General features: G+C 40.9%; 2 protein-coding genes across 2 annotated transcripts in view; both read left to right on the forward strand.

Annotated features, from left to right (window-relative positions):
• galns (galactosamine (N-acetyl)-6-sulfatase) overlaps window positions 1–10,899 on the forward strand; it is an 18,352-nt gene extending 7,453 nt beyond the window's left edge. The window contains exons 10-14 of the mRNA XM_023424298.2: window positions 362–504; window positions 889–991; window positions 4,926–5,047; window positions 9,153–9,270; window positions 10,371–10,899. Coding sequence (XP_023280066.1) covers window positions 362–504; window positions 889–991; window positions 4,926–5,047; window positions 9,153–9,270; window positions 10,371–10,457 — 573 coding nt within the window. The 3' untranslated portion in view covers window positions 10,458–10,899. The remainder of the gene's footprint in view (window positions 1–361; window positions 505–888; window positions 992–4,925; window positions 5,048–9,152; window positions 9,271–10,370) is intronic.
• Window positions 10,900–10,933: 34 nt separating this feature from the next.
• Window positions 10,934–13,234, forward strand: cklf (chemokine like factor). Its single transcript, XM_023424400.2, has 4 exons — window positions 10,934–11,488; window positions 11,929–12,084; window positions 12,214–12,309; window positions 12,842–13,234. The coding sequence occupies exons 1-4, from the start codon at window positions 11,399–11,401 to the stop codon at window positions 12,950–12,952; spliced, it is 453 nt and encodes a 150-aa protein (XP_023280168.1). The 5' UTR covers window positions 10,934–11,398; the 3' UTR covers window positions 12,953–13,234.
• Window positions 13,235–13,343: the final 109 nt, after the last annotated feature.

Here is a 13,343-nt window from a genome sequence, read left to right on the forward strand (position 1 = left end):
AAAAAAAAAAAAAACTAATTTAGAAAGAGAGGCATTTTGGAGGTTTTATAATAAACCTGCAAGCAGAGATTAGAGAGGAGAGTGGAGAAATGCACCTCTTTCCTACATGTTTGCACACAAACCACACATGCAAACATCCTATCATGACCATGCATTGTTACCTTGTTTGCGTCATGAAGAAAATCCAGCCTGTGGTTTTCCTGAAGCATAAAACTGTTCATTCTTCATTCGTGAACTACTTTGAATTATTTGCCACTTATGGCAGAAACAAAAAGCAAAATCATCGAGATAGAACGAGAGATCGAGAGAGATCATGTCTTCACCTTTGTTGTGTTTTGTACTTTCCTTTGTCTTTGTGCAGGTGAGCTTCCAGTTGTCCAATGTGATGGACCTGTTCACCACCAGTCTGGCTCTGGCTGGCATCAGCCCCCCTGATGACAGAACCCTGGATGGACTGGACCTGACACCAGTGCTGCTGAAGCAATCCACCACACTCCAAAACAGGTGGGTAACTGTTTTGGGATTTTACTACGAAGATCCCCTCGTTATGTTCATTCTCACAGGGTTTTGTCTCCTCGTACCGTTTTGGGACATGCTATAGCAACATGGTTCAGGGTCTGTCGCTTCACCACTTCAGTTCAAACTGAAATGTCTCAAAACCTACCGGAAGGATCGATATGAAACTTTGCACAGATGTGAAAAGTTCCCAGTCAATGAATCTGAATGACTTTAATGATAATGTGTCTTTTTCTTTGTAGTTTTGAGTGAAACGTCTTGACGACAGTAGGATAGATAACAGAGACATTTAGTGTCTGCATCATTTGATGTAAATTCACCGGTGAAGAAACAGATATGAGTGCTACGTCTCCCTCTTCTCATCTTCATCAGGCCGATCTTCTATTACCGTGGGAATGAGCTGATGGCTGTGAGGCTTGGACAATACAAGGCACACTACTGGACTTGGAGCAACTCGTGGGAAGAGTTTAAAAAAGTGAGGGTCCCTTTTAACTCAGCAACTCTGTCCCATCTCTGTTTCCTCAGTGCTCGATTTGCACTGCCACGTCCTCCCTCTTTGTCTCTCCTAATCTTACTCAAACATACAAACACTTTCACTGTTGGTGTTATCTTGAAAATGGCTCATCAGTTGACTGCTGTGTACATCAGAGCGTAATGAATATTAATGAAGAGCCCCCACATCAGCAAACTTACATCATTCATCAACCAGTTGACTTGTTTGTTCTAGCTCCAGTGGAGATTTTCCTCCTCTCCATTTACATACCATCATCCCCTGCTGCAGACTTGTTCCTTTGCCATCACGTAGCTTAAAAGGAAGAAAGAAAGAGGCAGATGCCAGCAGTATCTCTCAGCCACAATTACATCAACTCAGTGCTGATTAAATGTTATCAGGAGAAATGTGAAATCTGACACTTGAGAAAGAGGATCGTATAGTCCGTCATTCTCTCCTCTGTCCATAAAAAAAAAAAAAAAAATGTCCTCCTGTCCGTCCATGGTTCTGCTTTTCCTGTGATCCAGTTTGTTTTATGCCCCATCGGTCGTTTAAATTGCTCTCTCCTTCAGGGCCGCTGAATCAATAGCAGCCTCCTTTATCAACTCATGTGAACTGAAGTGGAACTTCACAAATAATAGCGTCTGATTGCCTGTGAGTTGCCTATCGATTGGTGTGTGTACATGAGAGAGAGAGAGAAGGGAATGGACGAGAGAAAGCATGTACATGCATGTTCAGTTCACCATACAGATGTTCGTGTGTGTGTGTGTGTGTGTGTGTGTGTTAAATCTCCAGTGTGCTTCGTGTCATTGTGGTTGAATCTTTTAACACTTTTTCTTGTGTAACCCACAAAACGTTTCATAAACATGGAAAGTCAAATGTTTTGTAAATCAGTTTTAAAGGAAAAATATATTTAAACATCCCTTCTTTGATAGGTGTACACTGGATTAACAGGTATTCCTACTTTCTCATCCACTTATAAAATTACGTTGACCCTAAAAACCCCCTTAAAGATTCACGTTTAACCTGTCTCGCAACAGAAATTCACAATCAAACCCCCTTTTTTTTTTTCACTGAAATAAAAATGCATTCCTGCTCGCTTCTTCTCAGCTTTGGTAATACTTTAAAAATATAATTTGGTTTTCTCGGCTCATGGTGAAAAATAAACAAGGGAAGATGTGTGCGTGTGAAGAAGAATGAAATTACAGGTTAATAGGTGAGAGATGTATTGCTCTGTCCCGGCTGTGTTCATGCAGCTCAGCCAAGAGGAAAATGAGAAATTTCACAGGCTTAAATGGCTCTTATCAAACTCTCTTCAGGCAGTGTAGTGATGTTAATATTGCGAAATATAGTTTGTCGGGAGTGTGGCTCCTTTTGTATCTGGATTGCTGAGTAACCTATGCTGTAGTAGGATCTCTGTGACAGCTGAGGTATCTTTTTTTATCCTTTTTGAATATTTGACGAGGTGATGAATGACAACTGAAAAAGGACACCTGTTAGTCCTACTCTGGATACTTGTTTCTTGGCACAAATTCTGTTTCAGAAAGCAACACAAAATAGATCACGCCATGGGTGCTGTACTGTACTCTTGAGCTAGAATGACTCATGACATTAACTCACCCATAACTGCTCTAAAGTGAAGATCTTCTAGGAGCAATCAACATTTATAAAGCAGGTGGTGGAAGAAGTAGTCAGATCCTTTACTTAAGTGAAAGTACCACTGCAGCAGTGTGAAAGAACTCCATTCAAAATCTACTGAAGTAAAAATACTGAAGTGTTATCAGCAAAATGTACTTAAAATATAAAAAAAAGTACTTTTTCTACAGAAGTTCCTCTGTGACTGATATTACTATGTGTGACTTTATTAGATTGTTAATACTGATGCATCAGTTTTACTCGAGGTGGAGATAGTTTATCTACTTAATGTTCAGTTAGGTTAGTGCAGTTGTTCTCCTCTATAGGCGATGGGCCTCCTTCAAATAGTCACACGATAACTCAGAGGGGATGTGACATGATTGATGGGAAAGAAGGGAAGAAGTTCTGCTACAGAAATATGTTTTCAATTTTGAGGTGTGTCTTTAATATTTGTTGTTTTCCTGTGAAATATTTCCACCAGCGCTGGCACATAGATCAGTTGCATTTTTGTTGTCAAATATTCTTGTCATATCCATGGAATAGATGATGTATTCAATATTTATATTTGTTTTAAAATTTCAGCCACAGTCTGCATGAAGTGATTGTTCTTCTTCCAAATCCTACTTTTTTTTTTTTTTTTCCAAAATAGACACCAAATATTGCCTTTTCCAAAATCCATCCTGCCATCCCTGGATGCTCCCGCACCTTATCTTGTAATAGTGACTGCTCTGCTGCAGTTTGAAAGCAGCCTCGTCGTATCCATAACATTAGTGACGGGAGAGATATGGAGTCCTTGCTGTTATGTCTTGGGTACAAGAGAAAGAGTCAGAGAGATACAGTGCACACAGCAGGCCTTTCTTGCTGCTCCTCTGGGATGAGTTTTTTTTTTTTTTTTTCTCCATTCTTTTCTGCATTTCTAAGCTGTTGGCTTCAAAAGACAGGACAAGTCTGGATTAGAGGAGGCTGCGCGGGGTGGGGGGTATCTATCCTTCTCACTCTCTCTCTATCTCTCTCGTCTATATGTATTTTTAGGTGTTCTGTTGAGTGATCTCAGAGGGGGGCAGCAACAGTGCCTTACAGATGAATGCTTTCGCAATATTAGTTGTGCTCATCAAAAAGTGTGTGTGCGTGTGTGTGTGTGTGTGTGTGTGTGTGTGTGTGTGTCTGTGTGTGTATGTGTTGAAGGAGGGGGCAGATCTCCAGGGGGTTCTGGAGGAGTGAGTGTGACTCAATCAGGCTGAGATCACTGCCATGCTCATGAGAATGGAGTCAGGGAGCAGGAGCGAAGGCGTGGAGAGATGAAGGGGGAGGCAGGAGAAGTCCTCGATTTTGCGAATGACTTGAACCCCTTCTTGATGTACCAGCAGTAGCTACATAAATAACACAGCAAACTGGAAGACGGCGTGCATATAGACCACACTACAAAGAGATTAAGCATTCAACTGAGAGTAGTAGATCGCTGAGAGCCTGAATCTAAACATCCACATCTCTTCAGCTGAGTTCAATACATGATACGACGCACAGAGCAAAGCTCTTGTTTACATTGGCCTGAACTAAAACATGTAAAAAATCAACCATAGACCAATAAAAATGACTAAATTCAACACGTCATGGCAAAAAAGGAGGAAATTACAGAGAGAGAGCAAAAAATATCATGAATTATTCAGAACATGGGATGTAACGATCAGATTTTTTCATTCTCAGTTCTTAGGTTTGTCTTATGTGCTGCATAAAGCAAATATCCTTTTATTTTTAACCCATGGCACTGACATCAATTATTGGGTTAGGTTGTTCTATAGAGAAAGGCTGACCTTCATATTTAATTTATGAAAGTTTTTTGTAGCCAAACATGGCAGTTCTGTTCTTTCCTCTCTTAGACCAGTCATATACCAGATCTGGGCCTGCCACACATCTCTGGCTGAGGGATGAGCTGTGCTCTGTGGTGTAAGAACAGATGCTGCAGAAGGACTGTAAAATTGCATCAGATAGAGAACCCCTTTCTACAATTTTTTTTTCTTTTCCTCCCTTTTTCTCTTTATATCATTATACATGTGCTCAGATCTTACACTGTGCAATCGAGGCAAAGTCTTTAACTTGTAAATGAGACTAAATGAAGGCGCCTGACTAGTTGCCGGATTAGAAGTGTGTCATTCTGGTGGGAGCCGAGAACATGTCTTCCTCCAGTTTTTTGTCATGCACAGACTTGATCATGACCCAATCTTCGGATTTGCTTCAAATTAAGAAAAATGTTTTTACATCAATGTGTGGCTCTCTTCTCTCACAGGGAATCAACTTCTGCCCAGGTCAAGAAGTCCCAGATGTGACTACTCACGACCAGAAAGAGCACACACTGCAGCCAATCATTTTCCACCTGGGACGGGATCCTGGGGAAAAGTACCCAATCAGGTCAGTTGCCTGAAAATCTAAAAACTAGCCTACAGCTGATTTTCAGCAGAGGGACACAAGGGAAGAGAAGAGCGGGAATGAGGAAAAGAAGAACAACAGGAACAGGAGAAGAGATGTAAGAAAACGAAGGGGAGAGCTGTGAGAATAGGAAGGTTGTTTGCCTGTTGGTAGCACAGACTACTGTGTATGAGATCAATGCTGATTCAGTGGCATGAAAAAGAAGGCAACGGATTGATCTGCTCAGCCAGAGCGCGCCTGATTACACCCTTCTCTTTGTGATTGCAAACAGCTCCTTAAAGATTACTATCTGGCCCTCAACCCTCTGGTGCACCACTGCAGGTTATAATTGCAAGATAAATTGTTCATGTCTAAATTGAGAGCGAGTGCTGTTTAATGGAGTTTTGTGTGTCTCTGCCTCAGCTCAGAGGAGAGTTAAGAAGGAGAGAGTGACGCCAGAGGACTATTACTAAATAAGGTTGCAGAGATAGACTGTTACTGCGTACTGTCAATATAAAATTTATATGATATCTATGTGACACCATGGCTAATACATTAAGATAATCTCAAAATTGCTTTGATGAGGGAATATTCCTTTTGTGCGCAGTGTTCGCTTTGGCTTTACCTTTCTTTTCTGCCGTCTGCAGCTCTGCCGCTCATATTTTTGCCTTGGCCTCATCTCTTCTTTGCTTCCTGCTCAAACTCCTTCCAGTTCTGAAGTGAGATTGGATGATAAAACATTAATGTTGTTTTTCATTTGCCCACCTTTTAGCCTTGCGGTTCACTTGGAAGAATTAAAAAAAAAAAAAAAAAAAAAAAAAAAAAAAAAAGCAAAAATAACAAAAAACAATCAATATGCAGCCATGTGTTGTGCTGAGTGCTAGATGTTTGCTAGACACAGACACACACACACACACACACACACACACACACACACACACACACACACACACACACACACATACACTAAAAATTGCACACTCATTTTTCACTTCTGCACACAAGGGTCATTGAGTGTGTCTACAAGGTCACCTCCCCCCTCCCCACTTACTGGTGCACATCTTAGCTCACTTCTCACCACTCAGCCGCTCTCCCTCTGCATCCAAAAGGGACCGTTCTACTCCATCCTAGTTACGCGCGCGTCTGTGTACACGTGTGTGTATGTGTGCGTTTTTCTGTCCATGTGCTCCTCGGTCCCCCAGCTGGACTGGCTGCCTGGCCATCATTAATCTCTGTCTGCACCTAAAGAGCCACTTAAGATGATGTAGGGCCTGTCTCCACACATACCTTCACTACTGTCGCAGCCTGTGATATAGCAAAAAGCACACACATGCGCGCACACACACACACACACACACACACACACACACACACGCACAATACCCAGTCCGGAATAGTCCACCAAAACAACGTATTATAATTATATAACCAAGGAGTGAATTTGGGGACTCACATGCAGTTGTTTTTCATTTCTAATTGTTTGTCTTTAAACTGGTGGATACAACCAGAGGCCTAGCTGCCATTGTTTCAGACAAATGTGACTGGTATAGCAGAGTTAGAGGATGACAGGGCCTGTGGTGTTGGTGGTCCATCTGTCTTGGATGAAACACAGGTCTGCCATCTACCTACCTCAGTGAGTTTGGGTCCATACCGGATTTATCCTCAGCCTTTTCCCGCCTTCCACTTTGCCCCCCGTCTCTGTGACCTAGGTCCTTGAGGTTAACACATCCTCCTTTTCTCACCACCTACCTCAGCTCACGTCCCCAGAGCCCCAGCCATCCAGACCGTAGTCCCAGCCCTAACACTGCAGGCAGCCCCGCACAGTCTGGCCTCATCTGCTGCCTGCCACCATGCTCTTGTGTCCCCAATCAATAGTCCTCACTGAAGTGCTCAATTTCCACCGGGGTGGAGAAGATGGTGGAGGGGAGGGGTAGGCAGGACAGATGTATTTGATTGTCTCCTCAATTCCCCCACCTTCTGCTACTGTGTGGTTGTTGGTTTGTTTGTGTGTGTGTGTGTGTGTGTGTGTGTGTGTGTGTGTGTGTGTGTGTGTGTGTGTGTGTGTGTGTGTGTTCCAGCAATAGTGTTATGAATCAGTAATCAGAGTGGTGACACACCTGAGCAATGCCCCCATCCCCCTTGGGTGCCATACATTATAAATCAAAAGACTCAATTTGCATACAGCCTGCTTATTATTCCAGATTTTGCCTCTACACCAGTAAGCTAAGGGTTATAATCATGATAATGAGGTGTGCTGACTCTGACTTTTCATTATTTGTTTGCAGAGGAGGCATAAACAAATGATATTATTAGTTTTTGATTTAGAGGTCTGCGCTGTAAGATTTTCAGTGCATACACAAAACAATAGAAAACTTTGTGTCTTATGCAAGTTTCTCAGGACGTGGCATGATTTTCTTGCAGACTTGTATAGAAAAGTGGAATACTTACAGCAGTCTGATAAATCTCCCTTACATTTGCTTCTGTTAAGTTGCTTCATCACTTATCATGAAAATGAATCGCAACAATCAGTAGTGGGCACAGATAGGAGGAGAATGAAATATCCCTCTTGCTGATCGGGATCGGGCGAAAGCAGAATTTGTGATTTTAGATAGCTGAAGCAATTTAATCTGAATGTCTGATTTTTTTTTTTTTTACTGAAAGGAGTAATCCGGTTTATCCCTATCAGCGAGGGTCACACAATGTGAAGATAGTTGGCTTATGACGAATGTGGCACACAAGGAGAGAGACTAATTGCAGCCAGTGCACTACCAGTCGAGTAATTGCAGGGGAAAGTAAAGACTGAGAGTATCAAGGAAAAGGAGCAGGTGCTGGTTGATGGAGGAAGCCTTGCTGCCCTGTGGGAGATCTAAGAGGGAGGGTAGGTGTGAGCTGGACAGAGCCTGGGGTTATTACTCTAATTGACACTTCACCTCACACACATGCACATGTTCCCTAGGGGCCAATCAGAGGGCTGGGTTTGCAGTGGAGGGAGGATGGAAGGCTGGCACAGGTGCTGCCGGCGAGTGTATCAAGGGTGTAATTGCACTGCTGATATTTGTCTATCTGTGTGTCACGCCACCAGACGCCCACTCCCCCAACACACACAGATACACACACACACACACACGTGTACACACAGCCCATTAACCCTACAGGTCCTATTGAGAGCAGCGTTCCTTTGAAAGCCTTCAGGGCCCCTGTGTTTTACACACTGAATATAATAATGCACAGAGGTGCTTGGGCTCACTGGTGTCCAACAGCAGTAATTGAGAGACAGGGGATGGGATAAGGGTTACATAGTTCACCCTGCTGAGTGCACTCTCCCAAAGGGTGCCTGAGTGGACAGCCTGTTTATGTTTTTGTTGTTGAAAAGCTAAAGCATCACCAATGTAATATAATGAATTAAACATGCAGAACGCTGTGTTATTTTATTACCGGATACATGTATTCACTGCAACACTCTTCAACAAAAAGGCTTTTCAGTTGATAGTGAAACAGCTGAAACAAATGGACAAACCTGAGTCAGAATAAAAACAGACTGGGCATGTTTGTGTCATTGTGAGTGTGCACTCTGCATTAACATATAGGGCCGGACCTGTATGTGGTTTTATGTGTAAGTGACCAGTAGATGGTTTCAGACTTCTTCAGTGCCATCTTTGTTATTAATTCTATTCATTCTGATGTCTGTCTTTAATTCAGGTAGTAAGGCTTTCTATATGCTGAACATTAGCATCGAAAGCATCACTCGATCAGTCGAGTATTTGATTGACAGAAATAACCAGTTATTTTGAAAAAAAAGATTCATCGCTTCAGTCACGATTAAGCAAAAAATGCCAAACATCCGCTGCTTGTCAATTCTAGAATGTGAGAATTTTGCCGCCTTTCTTTGTCATCTTTCATCGCAAAATAAAATTCACAGGGTTTTGGACTTTTGGTCAGGCAAAACACGACATCTGAAGACGACACCTTAGGTTCTGGGAAATTTTGATGGACATTTTTTCACAAGTTTTTGACATTTTATTAAAAAGAAAAAGTCAGATAATAGATAATGAAACTCATTGTTATTTGTGGACCCGCTGACCATGTCTGCCGTTGTATGTGTTTGCAGTGTTTTGACTAAGGAGTACCAGAATGTGCTGAGCGGGATCTCTCCAGTTGTGGAGCAGCATAAGAAGACGCTGGTGCCCGGTATTCCTCAGCTCAATATGTGTGACGTGGCAGTGATGGTGAGATTTACATGCCATAAATAAGTTTATCTGTTACTTTCATGATGCAGCTAACTCTTTACCCACTGCATCCAGAGCCACTGGACCAAAGCAGATACTCTATGTGGTTTTTTTTTTTGTTGGGCCAGCAGCCCTCAAAACCAGGCGTATTTGCACCTCATCTCTCTGCTCCCTCCATCACATTTGTACATCAGATGAATGAATACATTAGAGAAATTGACGAAGCCGTTATGAAAAAAAAAAAGTAAGATCAATAAAAGTCTCTGAATAGAGATCTTTTCAAAGTTCCTGTCTGTTCTCAGTCTACATTGAGCCTGTAGACTATTAATGCTCCACTTCAACAGATTGAGTTTTTAATTTTTTTAATTTACAGTATTTATCATTGTTAATAACTTGCTCTACAACGTGTATCATATTTGAGGGGAATCGTGAATTATCACTAGCAGCTGAACTGATCTGAGCTGTGGCTTTGTCTCCCCAAGCACCAAGGACTGTGATCGACACTGCTCTGGATTTATTTGTGTCGTAGCACTGCCCCCTTGTGACGAACAAAATAAACACAGTTTTAAATAGGGTTAGAATGAGTCATGTTTGTGTGTTGTCCTGTAATGTACTGTCTTGTCCTTTGTCATGCTAATGTGGGTCCTAAACTGCAGTTTCATGAACACACTTGTTGTCCGTGAAGGAGGCAGCTGTTGCATGGTTTTTCAGAACCAGAAACTGAAATTTGTTTCATTTATTATTTGGTATTTTCAAGATGTTTTTGAAAAATAAAGGTTAAAAGACAATTATTCTGCAAATAAAATAAGCCTTTTCCTGTGATAAATTTGAGACAAATGGCATGAAGGGTCAGTGTTTGTTAAATTACACAGGATATGTTTGCTAAGCTTGACGAAAAAGACTTAGAAATGAACCAGATATAAAGAAATAGTGCCAACTAACAGCCTAAGACCCTCAGGGCAGGACACAAAAATGATCTTATGCTTTTCTGACAAAAAGCTAAACTCATACAAGACAGTAATAAATCTTATTGTAATTAAATAATATCTTTGTTAAATTCATATTCTTGTGCTTACTGTGATGGCTGCTCTCTGTTGCAGAACTGGGCCCCCGCAGGCTGTGAGAAGTTAGGAAAGTGCCTCAAAGTGCCCAAGTCTGAGCCGTTGAAGTGCGACTGGCCACACTGAGAGCAAAACTGCGGAGCCAGACACGAGGATGAGGAAGTAATACCTACAGATGTGCCTTTCAACGAACAACCTTATCATATAAAAGTACATTTTTTTGAATTCTTTGTAAAATGGTTTATGTACAGTGTTGAAGGGAACATTGCCTGAAACCAAGGGAATTGTGTTTGTGCAACAACATTACGCTGATTATGCAAATAACTTGTAAAACTGTGATTTTAATGAGCCAACAGAAGTTCTACCTGTTCTGGAACAGCACTGCATCAACAACCAACCAGTGGATTAAGACATGACTTTATTTAGTGATGTAAAACACATAGGGAAATATATTTATTTTGATCATGCTTTAAGTAATAAATTGTACCAAGTTGGATTATTGGATTAATTCTGTATCTTTTTTACATGCACACTGCAAAATGTGGTTTTTAATAAAAAGTTATTTTTATTTGCATTGTATCATGACTATATTTGGAGCTGCTGTAAGTTAAGAAATGAATATGCCATAGATTTGGTGTGTTCATATTTCACTTTTTTTGTGCATGTAAACACGTGAAAAAATATATTGTTATTAATAGATTTACTGTAGTTCTGCTCATGGGTCTTAAAATATCTGACAATCTGCACATAATTTCACAATGAATTCAACAAGTAAACATTAAACCTCTAATAATTTATTTTAGTGCAACATTTAGAGACCTTGATGACATGCCCATGATGGTTACTCTATGTCTCTGTGTATATTACTCTGTAAAAAAAAGAAAGATCACATATTGATCTATTTTATGCCTTGTTCAGCTTTTTCAGTAGAAGTGTTGCGTGTGGGCTGGTGTGAAAACAGTGTGCATTTTTACTATTCTTACTAACAGTCATTTCCTGTACAGCTCAATGTTATAGCGTTTCAGGAAACAGGGTGAGCTTAGTTTTGCAAATGATATTACACCATCATGTCGGCAGATCACAGTAAGGTAACATCCATGGACATGGACACAGCTTTTCTCAAATCCAAGAGGGGGATCCTGAAAACAGCAGAGATGGTGAGATATTACACAACATCAGGACTTTGAACATTTAGCGCTTTGCTGCAGATTTACACTGAAACAGCTAAGAGGTGTTGGCCATGTCCTGTACACATGTGAAAGGAGCAATAACAAAGAAGAGTCACGAGTTTGTCATGTTAACAATGTTTCTAGAACTAGTTTGTTGATGGCAGTGCCTCACATTAACATACCTAGAGCGCTGTAGAGGCTAGAGGAGAAACTGAATCAGTTGTTTGTATAAAGAAAATGTGATGTGGAAACTAACAGTAATTCAGAGCTGATGACCTGTTCCTCTTTCTCTACAGGAACTGCAATGTGTTGAATAAAGAACAGAAATGAATCTTATGGACTTCAAGTCATCATATTACAGTTCAATTTCCCATTTATGCAGTAAAATTTTTTTTTTTCTTGGTGTTGTGTCTCTTTTTCTGCTCTAGGCGACTCTGTTTGTGGCATTTGTGTGTTTCGCTGTAGGATCCAGACCAAATTACATTGCAGCCACAGTGCTGGAGTTTCTGATCACCACATTGCTGCTGTTGCTGTACATGTTCAAACTCAACAAGAGGCTGACCTTCTTCTTTTGGCCTCTCGTTGTGGGTGATGTTTCACGGCACAACATTATAATATCAACATGAGCATCATATGTTGTTTTTTTTTGGTGAGATGAGAAAAAACTGCTGTATGTGTTGCATTTTGAAGTTCTTCTCTTTTCTTCCCTTCAGGACCTTTTCAATTCAGTCTTTGCAGCAGTCTACTTTGTTGTCTTGAGCCTGATGGCTGTAATCACGTACACTTTCACAGGAACACTGGTTGGAGGGGTGAGGAGTGTTTCTTGAATATTTCTTTAGTCTATAATCACAATCTCTTTTGTGTGGGCCAATTTTGATTCATATGCATTTTAGTTTTCCTCAATACACTGTCAATAAACATTGCTTTTATCTGTGTACATGTGCTGTAGCCCAGTAATATGAAGTTCTTTTGAAGATTGATGCCTAGATGCCCCAAATGCCCCCTTTCTCTTTCTCTCTCTCTCTCACACATATATACATTTTCCTCCCCTCCAGAGGAATATAACACTGATTTAAGTTAATTTCCTGCAGACTTACCCTAACCTTAACCTCTGCTTGCCCTAACCATAACCATAACCAAAACCCAACCATGCCTTAACCTCAAACCAAGTCTCATACCTGAAATTTTATGATTTTCTTCATGGGCTCTTGCTTATTGTCTCCAAAGGGAAGTTAAATCCCCACAATGTGAGTAATAGGCTGTACACATACACATACACTGGACCCTGTGTGTTGTGTGTAGGCTAATGCATTTATTTTCGGCTCTGCTCTCTGTTTGCAGATAGTTGGTCTCATCTCAGCTGCTCTGCTCTGTATGGACAGCTACACACTTTTCAGGGACATCACGTTCAACAGGCCAAGAAGTGACACCCAGAGTCAAGACAACAAATGAATCGATCAATTACAGTAAATGAATGCAGTATGCTATGTGGGTATTAACAAATTCAAATCCCTCCACCACTGATGCTTTTCCCATGAGTTGTGACGTCGTTGAATAACTGAACTTACTGTAAAGCTGTACTGTACAATATGTTTCACCACGTCAAAGGTTGTAGAAGTTTTCAACATATTTAAGATTCCAGTTGTAATTTAAAATAGGATGATGCTGTGACTTATTGGTAAATTATTAGTTTTCTTTTTTAATTGACATAAATAAACAGCAAGGGTCAATAAAGTTTTTTTTTTTTGTCTTTGTCCTGTGACATCATGAGTTGGATATTTCCACTTGAGTGGTTGAGTGATTGTGTTGCATGCAGCTGGGGGCATCGCATTTCACATCTGGA

The sequence above is a fragment of the Seriola lalandi genome, unplaced genomic scaffold (genome assembly GCF_002814215.2).
Source record: "Seriola lalandi dorsalis isolate HSWRI2012SDOR001 ecotype SW California unplaced genomic scaffold, Sedor1 jcf7180002054735, whole genome shotgun sequence".
In the NCBI taxonomy this organism is placed as follows: Eukaryota; Metazoa; Chordata; class Actinopteri; order Carangiformes; family Carangidae; genus Seriola; species Seriola lalandi.